Here is a 26,326-nt window from a genome sequence, read left to right as displayed (position 1 = left end):
AGCGCTGTCAGTACCCAAAGGACCCCGAGCAGGACATGGACCCACTGCCTCATCCTCCACAGTGAAGCCAGCACCTTGTGGTGGCCTGCAGGGTCTGCCTGAGCAGGTCCCGGGCTGTCTCTCCACCCCTCTCCACCTTGCTCGCTGCACCCCGGCTGCCCGGTGGCCTCTGTGGGTCGCAGGGCGGGGGACTGCCACTCGGGACCCAGCCACTCACCCGCAGTCTCTTCTCCCTTCCTTCCCTACCGACCGCCTCCTCAGTGCGGGTCTCCCTGCCCTCCCACACAAACCCCGAGCCCCCACCGCTGCCTTATCTTTAACAAGCATTTTCTTATTTCTTTTGCCATACTGCACAGTTTGCAGGATCTTCGTTCCCTGGCCAGAGATCAAACCACTGCCCCTAGAAGCACAGAGCACTAGCCAGTGGGCAGTCAGGGAATTCCCCCCAAAAAATTTTATTGCAAAAAGATATATATAACAAAACAGGGCTCTGACCACCTTTAAGTGCATTAGCTATATTCACACTGTTCATATGAACATCACCATTATCTGTTTCCAACTCCTTTCCATCACCCCTATTATGAATTGCATCCCCTCAAAATCCATGTTGGAGCCCTAACTAACATACCTTAGAATAGGACCTTATTTGTCATGAGTTAAGATGAGGAGTAATGTCTGACTCTCTGCGACCCCATGGACTGTAGCCCACCAGGCTCCTCTGTCCATGGAATTCTCCAGGCAAGAATACTGGAGTGAGTTGCCACTCCCTTCTCCAGAGAATCTTCCAGACTCAGGGATGGAACCCGCATCTCCCACACAGCAGGCAGATTCTTTACTGCCTGAGCCACCAAGGAAGCCCCATACTGGAGGAGGATAGACCCTAATCCAATATGATCGGTGTCCTAATAAAAGGGGATGTTTGGGGGACTTCACTGGGAGCCCAGTGGCTAAGACTCCATGCTCCCAATGCAGGGGGCCTGGGTTAGATCCCTGGTCAGGGAGCTAGATCCCACATGTTGCAGCTGAGAGCTCACATGCTGCGAGTGAGACCTGGCACAGCCAAAAAAGGGGGGACCTGGACACACCCTCAAGGAGAGCTCCACGTGAAGATGGGACACACTGCCCCCACCAAGAGGCTACCACAGGCTCAGGGCCTGGAGTCAATTCTTCCCTCACTCTGCAGAGCGAGGATGGCCCTGTCAACACCCGGACCTTGGACTTCTGGTTTCCAGACCCTCGAGACACAAATTTCTCTTGTTTAAACCACTCAGTTTGTGCTGTTGTGTTACAGTAGCCCCAGTAGACAAATACAACTGCAAACTCCAAAACCAGTGAGCAGTAACTCCTAATCCTCCCTTCCCCACACCTCTGGCAGCCTCTAAATTCTGTCTCCATGAATGTCGATTCTAAATATTTTCTGTAAGTAGAATTATACTATATTTGTCCCTTTTTTTTGGCCATGCCAAATGGCTTACTGGATCTTAGGTCCCTCACCTGGGATCGAACCCATGCCCCCCGTGCAGTGGAAGTGCTGAGTCTTAACAACTGGATCCCCAGGGAAGTCCTTATATTTGCCCTTTTGTGACCAGCTTCTTTCACTTAATACAACGCTGTTAAAGCTCATCCATGCTGCAGCACAGATCATGATGGCCCTCTTTCTTAAGGCTGAATAAACTCCTCTGTATTCAAATACTACATTATCAATTCACCTGCTCATGCACACTCTGAAATGGTGTATAGAATCTACTCAAGTGCCTCTTTTCAGTTCTCCTGGGTATACACCTAGGGGTGGAAATGTTGAGTCATATGGTAATTGGGCTCCAAAATCACTGCAGACAGTGACTACAGCCACGAAATTAAAAGATGCTTGCTCCTTGGAAGGAAAACTATGACAAACCTAAACAGAGCATTAAAAAGCAGAGACAGCACTTTGCCAACAAAGGTCTGCATAGTCAGAGCTATGTTTTTTCCAGTAGCCATAAACAGATGTGAGAGTTGGACCATAAAAAAGGCTGAGCACTGAAAAATTAATGCTTTTGAATTGTGGTGTTGGAGAAGACTCTTGAGAGTCCCCTGGACTGAAAGAAGATCAAACCAGTCAATCCTAAAGGAAATCAACCCTGAATATTCACTGGAAGGACTGACGCTGAAGCTCCAATACTTTGGCCACCTGATGCGAAGAGCCGACTCACTGGAAAAGACGCTCATGCTGGGAAGGACTGAAGGCGAAAGGAGAAGGGGACAGTAGGATGAGATAGTCAGACAGCATCACGAACTCAATGACACGAATCTGAGCAAACTCTGGAGATAATGAAGGAGAGAGTCTGGCCTGCTGAAGTCTCCGGGGTCACCCAGAGTCGGACATGACTCAGCAACGGAGCAACAACAGCAACAAACAGTAATTCTGAACTGTAGCTGCTGAGGAACTGCCGAACTCACAGTGGCTGCATTAGTTTACCCTCCAACCAACAATATCCCTTGACTTTCTCCTTACGTATTTTCTAGCCCTAGGAGTCAAGGTGAGACTGGGGTTAGGCTGAGACAAGATGAGGGCTTCCTGAAAGGCTGCCTGCACCCTGGACGCACAGTGCTGCCTTTCCCAGCGTCACCCCTTGGGCCTTGGGAGCAGATGGGAGGTGGGAGGATCTCTTCTGAAGTTCCTGGAAGGGGGCTGGCTGAGTGTGTATCTTTCTAGGGTAGACATAGTGGCCACAGGCTGGAACGGAGGAATGGGCGGCCGTGATGGAGAAGGAAGAGGATGAGGAGCTGACGGCAGAGAGGGCAGGAGTCAATCACAGAGGACAGACACAGACCCAGAGGAGGCGAGGACGTTAAGATGCAGCACTCTCAGCCACTACGGAAAAAGTACGGAAGGTCTTCAAACAATTAAAGACAGTTGCCATATGATCCAGCAATCCCACTCCTGGGCATACACCCAGACAAAAACATAATTCAAAACGACACACACACACCCCTGTGTTCTCAGCGGCACTGTTCAATATTAAGACATGAGAGCAGCCTAAATGTCCAGCAACAGAGGAGTACATAAAGACGATGCAGTACACAATGAACTACTACTCGGTCATGAAAGAGAATAAAATAATGCCATTGGGAGCAACATGGATGTACCTAGAGATAATCACATTAAGTGAAGTAAGTCAGAAAGAGAAAGACAAATACCATATGATTTCACTTATATGTGGAATCTAAAATACGGCACAGGGACTTCCTTGATGGTCCAGTGGCTAAGACTCCGCACTCCCAATGCAGGGAGCCAGGGCTCAATTCCTGCTCAGGGAACTCTCCCAGTTAACTTAAAATCCAGCAAGCCAAAAACAAAGACGGAAGATCCCGTGTGCCACAACTAAGCCTGAGTACAGCCAAGTGAATAAATATTTTTAAAAATATATGGCACAAATAAACGCTTATGAAACAGAAACTGGGTCACAAACATGGGTAATAAACCTGTGGATGCCAAGGGGGAGATGGTGAGGAGAGTGATGACCTGGGAGTTTGGCATTATCAGATACGAGCTATTTTATATAGAACTGATAAACAACAAGGAACTGTATTCAATATTCTGTAACAAACCATAACGAAAAGGAATATTTTAAAATATACATACATACATAAAGTGAAGTGGAAGTCTCTCAGTTGTATCTGACTCTTTGTGACCCCATGGACTACACAGTCCACAGAGTTCTCCAGGCCAGAACACTGGAGTGGGTAGCCTTTCCCTTCTCCAGGGGATCTTCCCAACCCGGGGATGGAACCCAGGTCTCCCACGCTACAGATGGATTCTTTACCAAGTGAGCCACCAGGGAAGCCCAAGAATACTGGAGTGGGTAGCCTTTCCCTTCTTCGGCGGACCTTCCCGACCCAGGAATCGAACCAGTATCTCTTGCACTGCAGGCGGATTCTTTACCAAATGAGGCATCGGGGAAGCCCACTTACATACATATAACTGTATCGCGTCACTCTAAACAGAAATGACATGCAAATCAACTGGTTCAATTAAAAAAAAAGCAGCACTCAATCCGCGCGTGCCCGGTTGCCTCCGTGAGGGGCGGGGCTGAGGTGCGCTCAGGGGGCGTGGCCCCCGGAAAAGGAACCGGAAAGGGATTTGGGCCCCAGGTGGGCGGGCTCAGCGCGGCCACCAGAACCAGCCGCAGGGCGGGCTCGTCCGAGGGGCAGCCCCGCCCAAGGCGCCTCGTGGCAGGACACAGCTAGGCCTAGGGGCGGACGAGGGGCGGAGGTCCCGCAAGGCCCGCCCGCCGACCCCCGCCTCCGTTCTCACCTCCTGCAGGCGCGCCCCGGGCGGGAGAGCCGGCCATCGGCCCCCCGAGTCCCAGGCCCCGGCGCAGGGCCGAGCGCAGGCCGGCGAGCTGGGCCTCTGCCGCGCGCCGCTGCGCCTCCACGCGGGCCCGCTCGGCCTCCAGGCCCTGAGCCCGGCCCTCGGCCGCGCTGAGTCGCAGTCCCAGGTCCGTGGCCTCGGCCCGGGCGGCCTCCAGCTTGAGTCCCAGGCTGCGGGCATGGTCCAGCTGCTGGTTCCGGGTGCCGCGCGCCTCCTCCAAGGAGCCCAGCAGGTCTCGCTCCCGGGCCCGGAACTCGCCTTCTTGCTCCTGAAGCTTCCGCCGGGCCCCCTGGAGCTGAAGCGGGGACAAGGCCCAGGAATAGGGGTCAGCAAGGCCACCCCTCAACCGACACCCAGCCTCCCGGCCCACAGGCCCAAAAGTAGGGTACGCAGCACCTGTGGTCTCCACCCAAGCAAGAGATGCGCAAATGTCCTGAGAGTATGGAAGGAAACGGTTAACGTTTCTCTCTTCCTTCTCTGTATGTGCCTTGCATTATACAACGTTTATTAGTAATAAACTAACAGTTAAGGCCTGTTGGCCACCTCATGCGACAAGCTGACTCACTGGAAAAGACCCTGATGCTGGGAAGGGTTGGGGGCGGGAGGAGAAGGGGACGACCGAGAATGAGATGGCTGGATGGCATCACCGACTCTGTGGACATGAGTTTGAGTGAACTCCGGGAGTTGGTGATTGACAGGGAGGCCTGGCGTGCTGTGATTCATGGGGTCGCGGAGAGTCGGACACGACTGAGCGACTGAACTGAACTGAACTGAAGGCCTGCACAGATAGGACTTATTAGTGCCAGGCACTAAGTACCCCCCCCCCAGAAAATCAAATCTAATTACCACTATGAATCATCTCCATTTTACAGATGAGGAAACTGACACACAGGGCAGTTATGTACCTTGCTCAAGGCCACAATGCTAGAAAACCGAGAGCTAGGATTCAAAGTCAGGCACCCTGGCTCCAGAGCCTTTTCTCCTAACCACTAGACCACAGTGCCTCTCAGAGGACATAATGTATCAATAAATCACACAATGACAGGAGGCACTAAAAACGCTCTACCAGCAACATGCATGATGACGCACACAACACAGGCCTCTGGTTCAGAGAATGAGTCAGCCGCTCACTCACTGCCGTTAGTCTCATGGAACACCTGGATACCAAGACCTGCGCCGGGGCCTGGGGTACACCCTCTGCTGCGCCAGCCCCTATCCTATAATTGCTCTGAAGCAGAGAGAGGATGAGTGACTTAGTCAAGGTCACACAGATTTGGTGCCAGAAAAGAGCGTCGGCTGTGGAGTCAGACAGACCTGGGTGGCCGTGTGACCTCAGGTAAGTTCCCTCGACCTCTCCGAGCCTCAGCATCTGGTTCTCTCTCTACACTGGGGCTAATTATAGCTACCTTATGAAGCTGCTGGGAGAATCAAGTGAGTTTCTGTCTGGAAAGCTCTCCCACCCCTGCTACACAGTTCTTGTCGCTATTACTGTTATTATACTTGGGGAAGAGTCCCAAGGAGTGGGGACCAGGGACCAGTCCTAAGGAGTGATCTCTCAGAATGACTCCGGCACAACTTCCCTGGTGGTCCAGTGTTAAGACTCTTGTTTCCACTGCAGGGGGCACGGTTCAATCCCTGGTCGAGGAACTAAGATCCCACATGCCAAGCACCATGGCCAAAAAAATAGACTCCATTATTGGAGTCCCCAGCCCCTCCTAACTACCCCCGAGGACCCTCCTGTCCAGGCCGCCTGCCCACCATCTGGTTACCTCCTGCCGCATGGCCTCCAGGCTGGCCTCGCCCTGCAGCAACTTCTGTCGCAGGCCCAGGGCCTCCCGTCTGCCATCCTTCTCTGCCCGCTCGCCCAGCGCCAGGCGGCCCTGCAGCTCCAGCAGCTCTCGGCCCAGCCTGGCGTTCTCGCTGTCCAGCATCTTCATCTGGGAAAGAGTGGACATAGGCAGGACCAAGGACCCTTCTCAGTACCACGCTCCCTTCGAGTCCAGGGTGCCCGTGAGTGCCACAGGCTCCAACAGCAGTCCTTCAGCTCTGCCCCAGTACCTGCCCGGTCCAAACCTGGCACAGAGGGAACTCGGGACCCGCTGCTCTGGGGACCATGACCACGTGTGCGTGCTTGCTGTCCTACTCTTTGCAGCCCCATGGACTGTAGCCCACCAGGTTTCTCTGTCCATGGGATTATCTGGGCAAGAACACTGGAGTGGGCTGCCATTTTCTCCTCCAGGGGATCTTCCCGACCCAGGGATGGAACCCATATCTCTTACATCTCTTGCATTAGCAGGCGGATTCTTTACCACTGAGCCACCTAGGAAGCTCTAGGGATACATACATTGAATGTATGTACATACAACCCTAATCCACTGGAAGCCCGTGCCTGATAACCCCAGCCAAGTCAGGCACCTGGGCACCAGTGAGCTCAGTGTGCCGCCTAATCACAGCTCCTACCATGGAGAGTGGGGGTGGGCGTGCTGAGCCCCTAGGAGCTCTGCAGGGCAGGGACCCTGGGGTCATCTTTCACCTCCACAACAATGCCTAACTTTTATGGAGTATCTACCACATGTCCACCCCTGTTCTAAGTACTCTGGTCATGTGAACTCATTGATACAGGATAGGTACTGACATTATCCCTCTTTAACAGACAAGAAAATGAAACCTGAGAGAGGTGAAGTGACTTGCCCGAAGTCACGCAGCCTACAAGCAGCACACTGGGATTTGACCTCAGACAAGCAGAATCAAAGGGATGTTTCTAGCCCCCTATTTTCCAGAAGGGCGGGTGGGGGTGAGGCCTAGCTACCCTGCAGCACTATAGCAAAGGGAACTTGAAAACGTGCTATCTCACACAAAGCCCCAGCAAGAGCCTGGCACACAGAGGTGAGCTCCCTTCAGAGATTCCTGTGGCTTCCCAGGACTTGAGCCTAACAGGACGGGGTCTGGGTAGAGGGGCGCATTGGTGGAAGGTGGGGGGCATCTGTTACTCAGGCTGTAATATCCCTGGGGGAGGCAGAGCCTGGGTGCCAAAGGGGGGTGTCCGGCGGGCCTTCTGGAGAGGGGAAGCCTGAGTCCTCAGTGACCAGGGCAGTACCCAGTATACAGCGGGCACTTGTTAAATGCTTGCTGCTGTTGACGGCCTTGGAGGTCACCTAGTTCAGAACTCTGCAAATTGCAGCCCAAGATTCCACAGGCCAAATTCCACTAGTCACCTGTTTCTGTAAGGGTTTGAGCTAAGGATGGTTTATATGTTTTTAAGTAGTTAGAAGTGACTCATTTTTACATGGTTGAAAGAAAAGCAAAAGAAGAATATTTCTGACACATGGAAAGTATATAAAACTCAAATTTCAATGTCCACAGGCAAAGTTTTAAGGGAACACACTCCACTCGTGTGGGTGCCATCCAGGCCTGCTCTGTCCCTATGATGGCAGAGTAGAGTGGTCGTGACAAGACTGTAAGGCCCAGGAACCTGGAAATGTTTATTGTTGGGTGCTTTTCAAAGAAAGGGTTGGCCAGCTCCTGACCTAGTTCATGGGATTTGCACCTCTGGTTGTTCACAGATTCCTCTGAGAACACTGGCTAAGAGCCCCAGACCCAGTTGTTGGAGACATGTGAACAAATGTGTACACAAAAGCACACATACACGCACAGTCTCACGGTTTGAGGACTCCCTGAAGACTATCCATTAATACCAAGGACAGGTAACAGGCCTTGTTACAGTTCAGGCCCTTGATTTTAAATACATGAGGGGCCTTGGCTGCAGGAAGGGGGGTGTGGTGGACTCGGGCGCATAGTGAGTGCCCGGCGCGGGGAGGGGGGCGTACCTGCCGCCGGAGCTCCTGCAGCTCCCGCCGCGCCTCCAGCCGCGAGCGCTCCACCTCCTGCAGCCCGGCCCGCAGCTCCCCAGCCTCTCTGCCCACGGCCACCCGGGCCTCCTCCGAGAGCACCAGCTTCTGCTCCTTGTCCTCGTTGGCAAGCTTCAGGCTGGAACGGGCAGAGGGCAGAGGTTGCCTCTGGTCCTGGGGAGGGTACCCTGAGTGACCCTATCTATACAGCAGCCCTTCCCCCTGGTTTCTGGAGCAGCTCTGGCAGCCTCCTGCCTATAGGTGCTCAGTGCCGCCTGCCAAGCCGTCCTCCCCTAGGCTAAGCCCTCCAGGGACAGGGATCAGGCCCTCGGCGGGGAGAGGTGGACCAGCAACGCACACTGGTCTCCAGGGTGATGCTGGCAGGTGGGGCCAGGGTCTGAAACCCCCCCACCGGCCACCACCACTCCCCTTCCTGCAGGGAAGGAAAAATCACCTCAAATGAGTCAAGTCTGAGCTTGGTCCGAGGGTAGGGACACCCCACCTGTGCGATTCCCCAGGAATAACCCTGGATACCCTGGTTATCCCAGGATAACCGTGGGGGTGAAGTTAGTCCCAAGGATGAGGTTCAGGGAAGTGAGGGGCGGGGCTTGGCAAAGGGCCAGCGGGCAGCCACGTCCCCACCTGACCCGCTCGCTCTCCGCCGTCTTCAGGGCTGCACGCAGCTCCTCGTTGGAGCGCCGCAGGGCCTCGCGCTCCCTGGCGCCCTCACTCAGGCCGCGCCGCAGCTCAGCTGCCTCCTGGCGCTGGGCCTCGCGGCCGTCCTGGCCTTCCCGCACCTTGCGCTGGGCCTCCAGCAGCTCCCGCCGCAGCCCACTGCGTGCCTCCTCCAGCAGGCACAGCTGGGTCCGAAGCTCTTCTGCCTGTGAGGACAGCGGGTGTCCACCGCCCGGGGCTGGGCCCCCTCGGGCTGGGTGCGAGCCCGCCCATTCCCGTCTCCCGGGGCCACAGGGCGCCTGCCCCATCCCTCTGCAGCGACTGGGCCTGCAGGTGAGCAGGTTATGATTTGGGGCAAAGCATGCTGGAGTCAGCGGTGCTCTGGCCTGAAAGAATCATCAATCAGGGCTTCCCTGGTGGCTCAGACGGTGAAGAGTCCGCCTGCAATGCGGGAGACCCGGTTCATTCCCTGCGGCAGGAAGAGCCCCTGGAGAGTGGAACAGCTACCCACTCCAGTGTTCTTGCCTGGAGAAGTCCATGGACACAGGAGCCTGGTGGGCTACAGTCCATGGAGTCATGAAGTCAGACACAGCTGAGCAGCTAACACTGCTACTACCTAATCATCAATCAAGAGCACCCTGCGGGGACTTCCGTGGTGCTTCAGTGGTTAAGACGCCACACTTCCCCTGCATCGGGCACAGGTGTGATCCCTGGTTGGAGAAGTTTCCACATGCTGTGCAACGCAGCCCCCCAAAAAGACTGATCTTCCTATGGACCAACCTTAACATGTTATTGACCAGAGATGCATTGATACAACTTCTGTTACCTGAATATGTTGACCAAAGATGTTTCAATATTCACTTACAAATTGCTGGTCACAGGCATTAGTTTCTGCAAAAATCCCCTGGTCAATAATGAGTTAAGAAGGCAGGGACCGCCCCCCCCAACCTTTCTATGAGAGCTCAAGCTCCATGTGTACACAGTAGGCCCTTAATAAATGTTTGCTGCTTCCCTTCCTCTCTAGGGCACCTTCCGGGACCCCAGCGGCCTCAGCTGTGCTGCGGCAGAGTGGCGAGCAGGCAGGCAAGCGGGCGGGTGGCTCACCTCACGCTGGCAGGACTCCCGCTGGCGGCCCAGGTCCCCAGCCTGCTCCCGCAGCCTCTTCACCTCCTGGGCATGGGCCGTGGCGGTCTCCTCCAGCTGGGCCCGCAGGTCCCGCAGCTCGGACGTCAGGGCTTTCACGGTGCTCTAGGATCGATGGCACCTCAGACTTGGCGCTGTTGTGTCCGCCCCAGCCCTGCCCCCGCCAGCCCGCCCCTGACTGCAGCTGGGCCAGCGGGGCACTGTCCACTGTCAGCTCCCAGCGCGGCCCTGCACGCCGGCCCGTCAGGCCCTCTGTGATCTTTTGACACCCGGCAAGTGCTCTGCATGCTGCCTGTCTGACCCAGACTAGGGGTTCACAGGCCCCAGGTGTGCCCTCTCCCTCCAGTGGGGACCCCCAAGGAAGGGTGAAGCTTTCCGCACAGCCTGGAAGCTGCCACAGGGCACAGCCACGCCTCCGTCCCCAGGCCCCGCCCCGGCCACGGCCACCAGGGAACCACACCTCTGCACCCGCCCTACCCGGTCCTGTTCCTGGCGGCTCTGGGCGTCCCGCTTCTGTCGCTCCATCTCCAGGGAGACGGTGGCCAACCTGTGCTGCGTCCCCATCAGCTTCTCGGACAACGCCGTCTTCTCGGACTCCTTCAGGGACAGGGCCTGGGGAGAGGCGGGAGCAAAGGGCTCAGGGAGGTCCTGCGGGGATGCTCAGGGCTTCCCCCACCCTGCCCTGGGAACGGTTCCCCCAGGAGTGTGGGGCCTGACTGGGCTACCGCAGGTGGAGCCAGGGTCAAGGCGCAGCCCCAGGAAAGCGCGGTTGCACTGTTGTTACAACAGCGCTAACAACCTGTATACGGACACAACTTGGAGATCACACATCCAGAAAGGACTTTTATTATCCCAATTTACAGATGAGGCTACCGAGGCTCAAAGAGGTAGGGTGACCTGCCCCGGGTGACGTGGCGGGGAAGACGAGACGGGTGCAGCCTGCCCTGTCTCCAGTACATTACAGGAAGGTCAAGAGTTAGTTCTTTCTGAGAAGGGTCAGCTGCCGCACGCGGCCTCCATGGGGACCACTGGGAAGTGATCACGGGGACACCACACCCGGCCCGGGGTGGAGGAGGGGTGGGCAGAGGGGGTCAGCTTTTCGGGAACAACACTCATGGTGTCAGAACTACCGTGGCCACGCGGTAAGTTCCCGCCATGTGCCAGGCCCACCTGCTGGACATGGGGGTCTCGGCGACGCCTCACAAATGCCCCTTGAGTTCCCACTGTGAGGTGAGGAAGCCAAGGCCTGGAAAGGACTCCTGGCCCCAAGCCTGGGTGGTGAGCGGGTCCAGCCCCCGGGCGGCAACTGCGCCAGAACCCACGCACCTGCTGCTTCTCAGTCTCGGCCAGGAGCAGTCCCTCGTCGCGCTCCTGCTGCAGGGCGGCCACCTCCTCACTCAGCTCCTCCTTTTCGGCCTCCAGCCGGGCCAGCAGCTCCTCCCGCTCCCGCTGCAGCTGACCCTGCAGGCGGGCCCGCTCTGCGCCCAGCTCCCGCCACGCCGCCTCCTGAGGGCCAGGCCCAGGTGCGCGTGACCCCCGCGGCCGGGCAGGCAGCCGCTCTCCACCCTCGGGGCGGGCCTCGGGCAGGGGGGTGGCTGAGAGGAAGGGCTGTGACAGGGACATGCCGGGACTGTGCAAACCCCAAGGAGCAGTGGCTAGTGGCCTAGGAGGATGGGGGCTGAGTGGAGGGGGGTGCAGAGAATGTTTCCTGAAGGAAATGAGCAGCAGTCAGCCAGGTAGAGCAAAAATAAAAAGGACCCTGGGCCAGAGTACAGCCCCAGAGACAGCTTGGAGGAAGGAGGAAGACGAACAGGGAAACTGTGATGTTTACAGTCCCAGGAGCTCGAATTACAAGGCGGACAGGGAGAAGGCCAGGGCCAGAGCCACAGGCAGCAGTCAGGCCAGACCACACCACACCAGTGGGCGTTAGGGAGGCGTGATCTGATTCCTAGGGACAGCAGACGTCTCAAGCCAGGGTGACAAGGGACAATTTGAATTTTACAACAGTGGGTTGCTGTGGGCTTCCCCAGTGGCGCTAGTAGTAAAGAACCAATGTGCCAATGCAGGAGACATAAGAGACTTGGGTTCAATCCCTGGGTCAGGAAGGTCCCCTGGAGGGCATGATAACCCACCCCAGTCTTCTTGCCTGGAGAATCCCATGGACAGAGGAACCTGGCGGGCTACAGTCCATAGGGTCGCAAAGAGTCGGACACAACTGAAGTGGTTTAGCATGCACACACGCAGAGCGTGGAAGAAGGCCTAGACTCGGGGTCTGGGCAAAGCGGGGCTAGGTCAGCTGTGAGGACTGAGGAGGCCTGGATCTGGGAGCCGCAGATCTGCTGACATTAAGAGGCTGAGTTTGGGGGTGCAGGGGGAGGGAGGGCGGGCATGGAGTCTGGCCCCCAGGACTGGGTGGGTGAGACTCATAGGCAGAGCCCACCCGGGGCCTGAGGGGGGCGTGGGGCCCCACACGCATCCTAACAGCTGTGAGGACTCTCTGCGTAAAATGCAGTGCCACCCCTGCTGGGAAGGGGGGCTCCATCCACCCAAATCCAAGAAGATGGGGTGCATGGGCCCCTGGCGGAGGGCGCCACAGCACGAACCCTCCATCAGAGGCAGCCCAGTCCAAGACGTGTGACGAAGGGCCCTGCCCAGAGGCCCGCCTGGGGAGTGTTTCAGAGCAGTAATAACCACCAGCATCCAAAAAGCACTTGCTCTGTGTGAAGCCCTTCCTGTGGTTGGGCTGGCCAAAAAGTTCATTCAGGTCTGCCATACCATCCTGAACAAGCTTTTAGGCCAGCCTCAAACTGTCACCATCTCCCATGACTACGATGAGGAAGTGAAGGCAGAGACCCTTGGTGACAAAGCCAGCAGGTGGCCACGATCAGGTGTAGCCTGGGCAACACAGCTTCAGAGCCAGTGTCTTTAGAGGCCTCTGTTCTGTTCTTTCAGTGACCTGGGCCCTCACGTTCCTATGTGCTCTGAATTTACTCCCATATGCAAATAGCACTTCTAAAATTAAAGTGCTTTCCTGCTATACATTAGATCAGCATTTTCCAAACATGTCTGTGGACCTCCTGCATCGGATCACCAGGGCTGGAACAGACTGGGGCCTGGGAATCTGCATGGCTGGTAAGAAAGGGCCCCTGAGGGATCCTCCCAGCTGCCCCTAGGGCCTCTGAAACACAGATGAAGTTCCATTTCACAGATTTGGAGACTGAGGCAGAGTGAGAAGGCTGACTTGCCTGAGGTCACAGAGGAGCTAAAGCCAGTGGTTCAGACCACCCCCCACCCAGGTCTCCCCAGCCTGCCCCGAGCCAGGAACCTTCTCTCGCTGGAGTCGCTGCAGGTCCTCCTCGTGGGCTGCCCGCTGCTCCCGCAGAGAGGCCTGGGCTTCCCGCTCAGCCTGCAGCAGCTTCTGGGCCATCAGCTCCTTGTCCAGAGCAGCCTTCTCTTCTGTAGCTGCCATCTGTTGCCGCAGGCCCGCCAGCTCCCCTGTACAGGAGAGATGGGATGGAGTCAGGTTTGGGGGGGGAACTCCCCAGTAGGCCAGCAGACTTGGGCCAGGGGAGCCATGGGGGCAAAGTCCTAGAGGGGAAAGGGTCCCTCTGGTATCGAGGCTGAGTCCCCTGGAGAGCCTCCTTGCCCTCTCTGGGCCGCAGTTTCCCCATCGGCTGCATGGCCCAGTGGCCCTGCCCACCTGGAATGGCATCAAAAGGATGAAATGCCTGAAGAAGGGGCCCCACGACGGGGAGGACGCAAAACAGGTGGCGACCCCCGTCAGAGTGCTCGCTCTGGCAGACACACCACAGCTCCACGTCCCGCCCAGGTGGCTTACCCCCAGTTCCCAGGTGAGGCCAGCGAGGCTCAGGGGAGACAGGTGGCCTCCCACGGCCGCACGGCTTTCCGGAAGACATCGCCTGTAATGACTGACTGCCACAGTATACTGGGAGACTGTCAGTGCTAATGAAAATGACCGTGATGAGGGCGCACCCCACTGTGGGCAATCTAACAACCATCTTGGGGGCTGGAGGTCCATCAGACACTGTTGGCATTTCCCTTCTTGGTGCTGTGTGGCTTACGTGGACATGGACAGGAAAATTAATTTTCACAGCTGAAGAAGGTGGCTCAGTAAATGTTGAGCGAGAAAAAACCCTGAGTTCAGAGACTGTGGGCAGTGAAAGTCATCATAAAAGCAGCTGATGGCGGCTCCACAGAGAGTTCAGGGCTCTCTGAGAGTCCTGATGACGATAAACAGCAGGCATCATGCCAAGACCATGCTTCCCTCACCTCATCTTGGTGAAGCCTCAGGAGGTGGAGCTCCTCATCTCTAACTGTCAGATGAGGAGCCCGCAGCCCAGAAAGAGGAGTGGCTGGGAGCCGGGTCAGCCAAAGCCAAGGATCACAACTTCAGGGAGAGCCCAGAACTCCATGGGGTAAAGTCTGTGTTGGAGCCTGGTGTCCCCCGCCCTGCTTACCGGTCAGGGCCTCCTTGGCCAGCAGCAGGGCCCGCCCATCTGCCTCCAGCTGCTCCCGCCGGGACTCGAGCTGCGCCAGCTGCCTCTGCACCTCAAACAGGCTGCTCTCCAGGGCTTCCTTCTCCGAGCTGCAGCACAGACAATACCTGAGGCCTGGGACCCAGCCCCCAGGGCCCCAGCGGATTCCAGGGCGTGGCCAGGCAGGGCCAGGTGCCAGCCTACCTGCCCAGCCAGGTCCACGCTCCCCAGGGAAGCCTGAGTCCTGGCTCCTAAGTAACTGCCCCCATGGGAAAATGCACGGTTGGGGCTGGTCACTGCATGACCCTGGCCGATCCCCCCAAGGGGAGTCAGGCAGAGCCCGAGGCCTTACCGCAGGCGTGTGGCCTCCTCCGACAGGGCCCGGCCTTCACGCTCGGCGGCCGCCACCTGCACCGCCAGGCCGGCCCGCTCCTTGGCCAGCGCCTCCTTCTCCCGTGTTGCCCGCTCCAGCGCCTCCATCTGCCGCTGCGTCTCCTGCCGCGCCTGCTCCAGCTGCTGCTCCCGCTCGCTCAGCTGCCGGGAGAGCTGGCCCCCACCAGGTGCTGTGAGCACCACCCCTGGGGTCTCCCCTGCTTATCCTGAAGCCTCCCGGCCCCGGGCCTGACCCAGCCCTGGCCTGGCGGGCAGGAGAGCAGGTCCAAGCCCAGGGTCGACCCTGCTGTGCTGTGTGTCCCTGGACCTGCGGTGCACAAGCATGCAAACGCGAGCATCCTCGCTCAGTCTGGGCAGCAACCAAGCCCCTGCTGTCCCCCCAGAATGCCCAGAGAAGGCGAACAGACAGAACAGACCCCAGGAGAGCTGCCTCGCAGGCCTCAGAGAGGGAGCCTGGAGCCTGGCTCCCTGCGCCACATGGTCTGTTCACTAGCAACCCCTCCCAGGAAGCCAGGCCCTCCGGGACAGACACCCTGAGGTCCCTTCCAGCTGTGGCTTCCCAGCACGTCTGATTCCAGTTCTGAACTTCTCTACCGATTATAGTATCTTTACTAAATGCTGACTCATTTCTCCAAGTGTTCACACGGTGCACTCTTCAGAACAACCCTCTGGGATAAGAACTGTCATCCCTGCATTGCAGATGGGGCCGCCAGGGCATGGGGGCATTGGGGAGCTTGCTCCAGGTCCCAGCTTGCAGAGTCAGGGCTGGATTTCAGCTGGGAATCAGGCTCCAGAGCCTGTGACTTCTGGGATCTAGAAGCCCTCCAGCGCCGCCCCCTCACCCACCTGGGCAAGCTGCTCCCGCAGCCGGCAGCGCTCGCGGTGCAGCTCGGGGAGCTGGCGCTCCAGCGCCTCCCGGGCCCGCTCCACCGCCCGCAGGGAGGCCTCCAGGCCCTGCCGTTCCACCTCCCGCTCCAGCTGCTCCTGATGCAGCCGCTCCTGCTCCTCCTGAGACACGGCGGCCACCTGCTCCACCTGCCACTGCCGACCCAGCAAGGCTGCCTTCTCCTCCTCCAGCTGCGGGCCAGGTGGGGCTGAGAGCAGGGGCAAGCCCAGCCCTCATCCCGGGAGGGGCCCACCCGTCACCCCCGACCAGGCCAGGGGAGAGGGGAGGTTCCCAAGGGCCAAGCGCGGGTCCAGAGGCCATCAGGCCACTGGGGAGGAGGTGCAGGGCCCGCGGAATTTCTTCTCCCTCAGACCACAAGGGAGAAGACAGACAGAGACAGAACAAGACATGTTCCATGGAGAGATGGGCTGGGCCTGGGGACGCCTCCAGGGGGTCTCTGAGGAGCAGGGGGCAGCGGGAGAGGCAGGAGGGTCCTCGGGCCCACCATGTACCTGGGCGACGAGGCGGTTCAGAGCCAGCTTGTCCTGCGCCAGACCCTCATTCAGGGCGCTCAGCTTGGACAAGGCGTCCCGCAGAGAGGCCTCCTCCGCCCTCAGCTTGGTCGTGGAGAGCTCGAGTGCCACGCGGCCGGCCTCCGCCTGCAGGGTTGGGACCAGCGGCCAGACGGTCAGGCAGAGAGAGGGGGGAAGAGACGCAAAGAATGAGGAGAAAGGCAGAGAGATGGGGGTGGGGAAGGTGGGGGAGACAAGGCCCTCAGACAGGGCGGGGACATGAGAAGGGAGACACGACACAAGACAGAAAGAATCCCTGCAGATGGCCTGCTGCCCGCGCAGAGCTGGACAAGGGTTGACAAAGCCGACTCCTGCCACGGGGCACAGCCCGAGGTCAGAGGGCACCAAAGTGGGGTCGCAGGTGGGCCCGCTCAGGGCCTAGACCACAGGGGGCGTGACAGGCACCAACCAAGAACTGTGCCCCAGACCTCACAGACCCCAGGACCTGTGCCGAGATGGGGCTGGACAACCTGAGCCACAGACCCTGCCCCAGAAGCATCTGGAAAAGCAGAGATATGACCAGGCCTGGAGGGCAGTTCACTTATGGCTGGGATCAGAGGTCCGTTTATGGTCCAGGTCAGAGGTCAGCCTGAGTCCAGGAGGAGGGGGTCATTCTGTGGCCAGAGGGAGAAGGCCTGGGGCCCAGGGCAGAGGTGGGCTTGTGACGGGGTGGCAAACAGGGACCCACCTTGGCCAGCGCCTCGGCCACCTCGGCCCTCTCGGCTTGCAGCATGTCCCGCTGCAGCGTGGCACCACTCAGCGCCTCCCGCACCTCCACCAGCTCCTTTGCCAGCCCTGAGCGCTTCCCTTCCAGCTGCTCCAGTTGTCTGTGGCTGTGAGACAGAGGGAAGGGGGTGCCCTGGGTCACTCCCCTGAGTCTCCCACAGCCAGATATGCTGCAGCAGCGAGGGGCCAGGCACGAGGCAGGAGCCTCACCCACAGGGACAGCCAAGCCCACAGTGGCTCTCAACCTCATTTTTAACATCTGCAAAATGGGGTAACACCCACCTCGTGAAGCTGTTAAAAGGACATGTGTCTTTACTGTAACCTGACATAACTCCCCAAGGGCCTTCAGAAACAAGGATACTATCCACTGCCACCACGTACCAAACGTCACTGTTATTTATGCCTCAGAGAAATAAATGAACGGTACAGTGGTTTAAGAGGTTAACTCTGAAGCCCCAGTGATTGGTGCAAATCCCAGCTCTTCTACTAACTAGCTGTGTGGCTGTGGGCAACTTAAATGACCTCTCTGTGCTTCAGTTTCACTGTCGATAAGATGGAGCTAATAATTGCCCCTACATCACAGAGTTATTATGAAGGTGAAATAAGAGAAGCTAAGTGCTTAAAATGGTGTCTGGTACTTAGTAATGTTAGTGTTAGTCTTATTATTATAACTTTAAATGTTCAAATAATATTATTAATCTAATTAAAATAATATTGTTATATATAAAACATGACATTTAAATAATATTAATGTCATATATAACTTTATATTATATGTGAAGTTATATATAACTTTATATTATATATGAAGTTATATATAACTGTTATATTAATGTTATATATATAATTAATATAACTACAAGGAAGTCTGGTATGTTGCAGTCCATTGAGTCGCAAAGAGTCGGACACAACTTGGCAACCGAACAAAACAAACTAACTACTGTTACATCAGTTATCATCACCCACACTCCACCTCCTACAAGCTCTCTGATCTCTGGGAAACAACTCTACCTGCCCAAGCCCCAGTTTCCCGTAGGGTCTGGCTAGAAGACCCTGCAGCAGAGGGGTGCGGCAAGGACTCCCTGAGACAGCAGGAGGTCCAGCGCACGGTCAGTACTCCAGAACCCCCAGCAACAGCCAGGCCCCCGGGGACAGGGACAGCCAGGGCCCCGGGGACAGCCAGGGCCCCCGAGGACAGGGACAGCCAGGGCCCCCTGGGGACAGCCAGGCCCCCCCCCAGGGACAGCCAGGGCCCCGGGGACAGGGACAGCCAGGGCCCCGGGGACAGCCAGGGCCCCGGGGACAGCCAGGCCCCCGGGGACAGGGACAGCCAAGCCTCCCCGGGGACAGCCAGGCCCCCGGGGACAGGGATAGCCAGGGCCCCGGGGAAAGGGACAGCCAGAAGCCACTAACCTGCGCTCAAGCTCACGGCGCGTCCGCATGTGGTCCTGTGCCGTGTCCTCCCGCTCCTCCTCCAGCTGGTCCCGCTGGCGCCGCAGCTCCTCCAGGGCCGCCTGCAGCTTCTCCCGCTCCTGCTGCAGCTCCTCAGCCTGCTGCTTGGCCGCCTGCAGGCTGTGGGCCAGGCTGTCCTTCTCCCTGCAGGACGAGAGGAGGGGGAGCTGATGGGGTTGCCAGGGCCCCTTCCACCAGGCAGGATGGCCACACTACTGTCCTAGCCAGGAGCCACAGACTGCCGCCTTCCGAGGCCCATGCCTCCAGGAAGTCTTCCTGCCCCTGCTCGTGGCCCACTCATCTCATCCACATCTCCCTGGAGCCGACTCGTTCCAGCAAAGAGAATCCAAACGTCCTTCTCCCCCATCCAGCCCACTTGGAGGCCCAGAGGAATGGGTGGAAGCCTCGCTATCGGGTGAAGAGGCCAGGCCAGGTTCCTGAGACATGTGGGCACTGTTGCTGCCAGCTCTGCTAGTCCACCCAGCCAGGAAAGGCCCACTTATAGCACCCGTGCCCTTCAATTTTGGAAGACCCCACAGAGCCGGGTGTGTCCAGAGCCCACAGGGTCTGCTGCCCAGGCCAGCAGCACATGGCAGCCAGGGCAAGGGAGGGAAGAGCCTCCTTCCAAGACTGGAGTTCCTGGTTTAGGGCTGACAGCTGTCATATCCTCCACTGCCAACTCCCCTTCGCTCAAAATGGCAACCTGTAAATACGCTAGATACGAAGGTTGGCAGTAGACAGAGGAAAACATAACAACGTGGAATTAAGAAAAACAATAGAATGCAAAATGAGGCATTCAGTAAGAATACAACCACAAAAAAGCACTTCTCCTTCGAAGGTATGGGAAGCACTGGTTTTGCTCTCAGATGGACCAGAATCCCATCTCCTACCCCAGCGACGCTGCTGTGTGACCTTGGGCAAGTCTCTCGATCTAAAGACAGTAGTAGCGGTGACCTGCATGGGTCTGACAGAAAGACTGCTGAGACGATACATGCGAAGGACTTGGCAATGAGCCTGGCACACAGGAGGTGGCTAGGGGATGTTTGCAAACCATCAGGAAACACGATGGAAAGCAAAGCCCGGGCATTAACAGGTCAGGATGGGTGGGGGAGGGAGGGCTGTGAAGAGATTTCACCTTTTTATTTCCCTCCATTTTCAACCTTTTTATTATGTAGTTACATTAAGAAAAAAACTCAAGAATATCAGGCAGCCAAGAATGGATAATTTCTTGCCTCTGAAACCCCCAAGAAACAGAGTCTGGAAAAACACTGCCACTGTGACTCTCCGGGCTGATGGAAATGTTTCAGTCATACGTAGACTGGAAACGAGGCTAATACACCTGCGGACTGAATTTTTACTTTTGTAAATGTTGACATATTTGAACAGACACACGTGGCCAGTTACGACCATATTAGCGCAAATCCAGCACGCACAGGCTGACTCATCCCTGGGGCTGGGCGCCCCACCTCTGGCCTCTGGCACCTGTTGAGGAGGTCCACGGCGCTGCACAGGCGCTGGGCTTCCCGCTGCGCGTCCTCCTGGGCCCGGGCGGACGCCTCGGTCTCGTCGCGCAGACGCTGCAGCCGGTCCTCCAGGGCGCGGCGCTCACCCTCACTGTCACTAAGCTGCTTCCGCAGGGTGCCCAGCAAGCCCTGGCTGGCCTCATAGCGCCCCCGCATGTCCTGTGGCAGAATCACCGAGTCCAGGGAAGCCCTTGCTCTCACCAGCCTGCGCTGGGACCCAGACCTGTGTCCATCCCTGGGCAGCAAAGTGGAGCGAAGCCCATAGACTCAGTTCCCACTCCCCTGCACGGTATCCTCCCACCCTTCTGACACCTCTGCCAGGTCTCTGAACCTCCACCTCCGGGGGCCTCAGGCAACTCCTGCCCAAGTCTCCCAAACACCAAGCACACTCCTTTCCCCACCCCGGTTCTGACGTCCCCACCCAAGGCTCTCTGGCTCGGTCTATGTGGGCGCCTCCTCTTCCCCTCTGCACCAGGACTCTAGCTGCACCCAGGCCCCGCCCCTAGCAGCTCAAGCCCCTCCCACTCCAGACGCAGAGCGCTCTGCCACTTCGGGGTCCCAACTCTGCCCTTTCTCTCCCTGGGCTCTGGCTCTCCCTAGGGTTCCCTAGGGTGCTCAGGCTCCACCCACGGAGGCCCCAGGCCCGCCCCCGGGCTGGAGCCCCAGCGCAGGGCGCTCAAGCCCCGTCCCACCTGGACCTGCAGCTGGCGCTTGTGCAGAGCCGAGTGGATGAGGGCCAGCGTGGAGGAGTCGGAGCAGGCGGGGGATGGGCCTCGGCGCGGGGAGCGGCCGCGGCCGGGCGAGGGCCGCCTCGGTGGGGATGGGGTCCGGGCTCCCGAGAGCCCCCGCAGGCTGCCGTCTGAGGCGTCCGCTGTGCGCTCGGAGCCACTTAACTGGACGCCGCTGTCCGTGTCCGACAGGACGGCCTGGGAGCGGGTCAGAGAGAGGGGGAGGGGGGCTGCGTGGTTAGTGGGGCGCAGCGGGGCCACTGGAGTCCTGGCATCCGGCTTCACCAGACCCCGCAGCACACCCTAGGCCCCCTCACAAAAGAAAGCTTCCTGATCACAGCCCTCAGCAAACCGGGACGCCTTCCATTTACTGGGAAGACACCATAGAGCCTTTCTCAGATGGGCAGGGAACAGGCAGTGCCTCCTCTCCGGGCAGAGTTTGAGCTGAGCTATTTATTAATAGAAGGGGCGTTAAACATCAGGGAGGGCTCCAGGGCCCTCAACCACTTGCAGTTCAACTCAAGGCCACCAGGGGACGAGGTGGTCCAGGACCGCCTGCCCTGGCCCTGCCCAGGCCCCCACCAGTGCTGGCCTGGCTCCAACCTGTGCCATGTCCCTCAGGGTCTGCTGCAGCCCCTCTCCTTCCTCTGTCTCCAGGACTGCCTGCTCCTGGAGCCGCAGGGATTCCTGCAGTGGTGTTGGGGAGACAAAGAAAGAGTGGTCAGGGTTTCTGCCCTAGTAAAAAACTCCACGGTCTCCCTACCCGGACCACTGCCTATCAGGGTGCCTTGAAGGCCATGCCCAGAGGCCAACGGCTTGGGAGACCCCACAGCGGCACCAGTGCCCTCACTGAACAGACCAGGCCCCGAGAGGTACAGTGTCTACCCCAGGGCACACAGCCTATTGGAAGAGGGCTGGACATGGAATCCAGGCCAGAGCTTACACAGGATGACCAACCCAGGCAGTACCCATGAGGGGTGTCCCTCTGGTGGGGAGGCAGCTGAGTTCCAACAGAAAGAGCCCTGGGCTAGCAGGGCATAGGCACGCGTTCCAGTCCTGACTTGCCAGCATCATGGCTCTGAGACTCTGGACAAGTATTTTCTCTAGGGCCTCAGCTTCCTCATCTGTATAATGGGATCATGCTACAGAGCGGCTGAGAGGATGAAACGGGATAAAGGACATGAATGTGCTAACCACTACGGCTGGCACACACTAGGTGCTCACGTTAAAGCTGGCACACACTAGGGGCTCAGTTAACGAGGGTGATGCCGATTCTGAGTGGGCTGCCCAAGCAACCCAGCCCTCAGCCTGTGTCCGGTCCCTCCTGACCCACCCCATGTCTCACCAGGGCCTCAAGCTTCTCACTGAGGGCTTTGTTGAGCTGGTCTTTCTCCAGATTCTGGTCCTGAAGGCGCTCCACTGTCAGGGCCAGCTCGGTCACTCTGGAGGTAGGGGAGGTACACAGGTGAACGGGCGACCCACCCAGCTTCTCCTCAAATCCCCAGCTTCCCCAAACCTGAGGCAGGGACGCTAGGGTTTGCCTCCATTGCTGTGTGACCTGGAGCAAGTCTGTCTCCTCTCTGGGCTACAGACTTCTCATCTCTGAATGAGAATGAGCTGCCAGGCACTTTATCTCATGGGGAAGCACTCTGGGACCTGCCTAGATCTCAGAAGCAGAGTGCTGCTGGGCGCCAAGCCAGTCAGTCATGTCTGACTCTTTGCGACCCTGTGGACTGTAGCCCGCCAGGCTCCTCTGTCCATGGGACTCTCCAGGAAAGAAGATTGGAGTGGGTCTCCACTCCTTCCTACAGGAGGAGGAGGGATCTTCCTGGTCAGGGGATCTTCCTGACCCAGTGATCGAACCCACCTCTCTTACATCTCCTGCACTGGCAGATGGGTTCTTTACCTCTGGGAGCAGAAGCAGAACTGCAAACGTGAAATTCAACCCTGGGCAAGAGCCCTCTGAATCTCCGTCTTCCCCTCTGCCAAACGGAGGGCCTGGGGAGACTGGCCAAGTGCACGCAGGGTAAGGTCCCATCACTGGTAAACAGACACCCCTCCGCCCCAGACCCCTGGCCATACACTCCAGCGAGGCCTGCCTCAAGCGGCGCCTCCAAGAACCCACCTGGCACTGAGGTTGGCCTTGTCCAGGTTGCTCTGCAGCTGCAGCCGGGCCAGCTCCTGCTCCTGCAGCTCCTTGCTCTGCAGCTGCTCCTCCAGCAGGGCCTGCTTCTCCAGGGCTGCCTCGGCCCGGCTCTCGGCAAGCCGCAGGCCCGTGCTCAGCCCCAGGCCTGCCTCTTGGATGGCCCGCGAGGTCCGGGCCAGCTCCCCTCCCAGCTGCAGCAGGTCCCTGGTGGAGAGGACACAGAACAGGGGTCGGATGGGGGGGTGGGCTTCCAAGTGTAAATTATAACGACAGTGGGGTCTTCCCTGGTGGCTCAGTGGTAAAGAATCCACCTGCCAATGCAGGAGACACAGGTTTGATCCCTGATCCGGGAAGATCCCACATACCGTGGAAGAACTAAGCCCGTGTGCCACAAGTACTGAGCCCACAAGTTGCAACTACTGAAGCCCGAGCACCCGAGAGGCTGTGCTCTGCAACCAGAAAAGCCACCGCACGAGAAGCCCACGTGCCAAAACGAGGGAGTGGCCCCCGCCTGCTGCAAGCAGAGAAAAGCCCACGCAACAATGACGACCTAGCACAACCAGAAATAAATAAATAAATATTGTTTTTTAAAAAAGCAGTGGAGACGGCCAGGGGAGGGGGGACGTGTACAGTCTGCTGTATCTGCTTTTGTCAAACGTGCCTGAGTGTCTGGGTCAAAGGTGGAAGGGACTCTGTGGTACACCTTGTGAAATTTGAACCTTGTGCTTATGTGAATTATTCAAAAGCAAGGTGCTAAAATGTTAAATGCTAATTTAAAATAATACATACTTTAAATAAATCAAATAGGCTAAATTCTCCCCTTTCCTGAATGAACCGTACCGCTGGGTATCAAATGGTGAGAAGAAGCAGCGCCTTATTATAGAAGAATTCCAGCTAAGACATGACGCAGTGACAGCACAAGACTGTCACAATTTCGCAATCTCTGAGGAATGTCTGGACCTTGGCATGGAGTGCCAAGGGCTGCCAACACACAGAAAGAGAGGCTCCTGATGGCAGGGTACACAGCATTATGAAGAAGTTGTGTCAAAACACAACAACCCGAACCTGAATCTGATGAAGCCTTAAATCCAACACCCAATTTACAAGAAGCACGGGGGACAAAGGTGTTAAAGGACACCACAGAATCGACTGTGGGAGTCTCTGAGGACAACTGTCCCAGTTTCTGTGACAAGTAAAATATTCGACTTAAAAGACAAATCAATGAATCACACTTTGTGAACATCCGTGGATCCTGATTCAAACCATTTTAAAGGCAAAAACTAAAGCAAAGCCGTCTGTGACCCTGATGACTCAACTGGAAATCTGGATACAGAGTGAATACGGGCTACCCCCTGAAAGGTCATCACTTAAACACATGCTCAAGGCGCGCACGGAGACAGACCGGTCCGCCTGCCTCCAGGCTCTCCCCACAGCCTCACCTGCTCAAAGAGCAAGGAGGAAGGGGCTGCCCCAGCGGTCCAGTTCGGAGGACTCCATGCCTACAGTGCAGAGGCACAGGTTTGATCCCAGGTCGGGGGACTGAGATCCCACAAGCAGTGTGTGGAGGCGGCGGGCGGGGGTGGACACCAAGTCCCCTGCGGCAAGGGACCTGTGAAGCTCTTTTCCAACCTGACCTCCTGCTCACTTGCCTTTTCCTTCAGCCCCATTGGCTGCCACTTTCTCCCACCTCCAAGCCTTTGCTCCTGCTGTTCCCTCTCCTGGAGGGCCCTCAGCTCTGCCAGTTAAAACCCTACCTATCCTTTGGGGTCAGTGCAAATTACATCTCCCCTATGAAGTATTTTTCCGGCCTCCCAATCCCTTCCCTGGGGGCTTCCCTCATAGCTCAGTTGGTAAAGAATCCGCCTGTAATGCAGGAGACCCTGGTTCAATTCCTGGGGTTGGGAAGATCCCCTGCAGAAGGGATAGGCTTCCCACTCCAGTATTCTGGCCTGGAGAATTCCGGGGACTGTATAGTCCATGGGGTGGCAAAGAGTCGGACACAACTGAGCAACTTTAACTTTCGCAGCCCCTTCCATCCTTCTGAGCATACGGGACATCCTTTCTGTTCCACTTTCATGTCCCTGACCACTCACTTCCTCAGTCTAGAGATCGCAAGGTCCTCTGAAAATTTTTTGGCAGCACCACACAGTTTGCGGGATCTTAGTTTCCTGACGAGAGATTGAACCTGGACCCCTGGCAGTGAAAACACAGAGTCCTAACCACTGAACTGCCAGGGAATTCCCTAGAGGGTGCAAGGTCCTCGGCAGTAGACACTGAATATTCTAGTGGATTAAAAACAGGGGTGATAAGTCCTGACTCAGCCTCTTTCCTACTGCCCTGTGATCTTGGGAAAGTTACTCTAACTCTCTGAGCCTCAATGTCCTCTCCTGAAATGTGAGGTCTGTTACAGTTCCTACCTCACAGGAACACTGGGGACATGAAATGAAATAAAAGGAACAAGGAGCCTAGCTAAAAGCAAATATCTAGTAAATGGTTACTAGTAATGGCTGTGCTGTGCTTAGTCGCTCAATCATGTCCAACTCTTGCAACCCCATGGACTGCAGCCCGCCAGGCTCCTCTGTCCTTGGGGAGTCTCCAGGCAAGAATACTGGAGTGGGTTGCCATGCCCTCCTCTGGGGGACCAGCAGTGACTAAGAAACAGTAAATTTAGTAAACGCTAAAATCGTTTTTAGTTTGGGAAAATACGTTTACTAAAAAGTTTTTTACTAAAAATTATTAAAACTACTAAAAAAACAAATTTTTACTAAGAAATTAAGTTTTTAGTTTCGTAAAATATGACTGTTTAGTCACAGTCAGTCAGTGTAGTAAATACATTAGGCAAATAGGAAATGACTGCCCTAATCTGGTAGGAGTTAATTATCACTAGATGTCTCTCTGCACCTCCGCAGGGCTGGCACACAGCAGGCGGGTCGGGCGGGACTGAAGTTCAGCTGGGTGGAGCTGAACTCATGAAGAGCAGGCTGTCCCGCTGCGGCTCCGCTGCCAGCCTCACCTCTCGGTGGCCGTCTTCACCTCGCTGACCAGCCGGCGGGCCCCCACGATCTGCCTCCAGACGAGGAGCAGGCGGCTGTGCTCGTGGCTGAAGTAGGCGTTGAAAGACTGGGGGACGGAGGGGCGGAGTGAGAGGCCCGAGCGGAGGCCCGAGGGCCGCGACCAGCGCTGGCTCGCACCCAAGGCTGGGTCGGAGCTGCCTCGCTCACCAGCCCCCGCCTCCCCCGGCCCAGGGAGCTGGGTGTCACAGCCTCCACGGGGAAGGGCAGAAGATGCCGGAGACCTCAGTCTGCATCCCAGCTGCCTGCCGCGTGACCGGGCAGCAGCTCAACCTCTCTTGAGGAGGACGGGAGACCCTCCATGTGTGTTATT

At 57.2% G+C, this 26,326-nt stretch overlaps 1 protein-coding gene across 3 annotated transcripts in view; it reads right to left on the bottom strand.

Moving 5' to 3' along the window:
• CROCC (ciliary rootlet coiled-coil, rootletin) overlaps window positions 1-26,326 on the bottom strand; it is a 53,970-nt gene that overhangs the window by 10,845 nt on the left and 16,799 nt on the right. For all 3 annotated transcript variants that reach the window (XM_055397018.2, XM_088842867.1, XM_088842864.1), the window contains exons 8-27: window positions 25,956-26,062; window positions 22,922-23,146; window positions 22,142-22,238; window positions 21,400-21,483; window positions 20,761-20,994; window positions 20,028-20,227; window positions 18,507-18,689; window positions 17,056-17,200; window positions 16,308-16,454; window positions 15,756-15,986; window positions 14,869-15,062; window positions 14,499-14,626; window positions 13,346-13,515; window positions 11,347-11,526; window positions 10,498-10,632; window positions 9,982-10,125; window positions 8,845-9,083; window positions 8,182-8,341; window positions 6,124-6,291; window positions 4,298-4,649 (exon numbers count right to left, since the gene is read on the bottom strand). In XM_055397018.2, coding sequence (XP_055252993.2) covers window positions 4,298-4,649; window positions 6,124-6,291; window positions 8,182-8,341; window positions 8,845-9,083; window positions 9,982-10,125; window positions 10,498-10,632; window positions 11,347-11,526; window positions 13,346-13,515; window positions 14,499-14,626; window positions 14,869-15,062; window positions 15,756-15,986; window positions 16,308-16,454; window positions 17,056-17,200; window positions 18,507-18,689; window positions 20,028-20,227; window positions 20,761-20,994; window positions 21,400-21,483; window positions 22,142-22,238; window positions 22,922-23,146; window positions 25,956-26,062 — 3,523 coding nt within the window. The remainder of the gene's footprint in view (window positions 1-4,297; window positions 4,650-6,123; window positions 6,292-8,181; window positions 8,342-8,844; window positions 9,084-9,981; window positions 10,126-10,497; window positions 10,633-11,346; window positions 11,527-13,345; window positions 13,516-14,498; window positions 14,627-14,868; window positions 15,063-15,755; window positions 15,987-16,307; window positions 16,455-17,055; window positions 17,201-18,506; window positions 18,690-20,027; window positions 20,228-20,760; window positions 20,995-21,399; window positions 21,484-22,141; window positions 22,239-22,921; window positions 23,147-25,955; window positions 26,063-26,326) is intronic.

Source organism: Moschus berezovskii, chromosome 2 (assembly GCF_049115385.1).
Source record: "Moschus berezovskii isolate FMDL1 chromosome 2, NW_MosBer_1.0, whole genome shotgun sequence".
Lineage (NCBI taxonomy): Eukaryota > Metazoa > Chordata > Mammalia > Artiodactyla > Moschidae > Moschus > Moschus berezovskii.
Note: the sequence above shows the minus strand (reverse complement) of the source record. Positions and strands in the feature narration are given on the sequence as shown.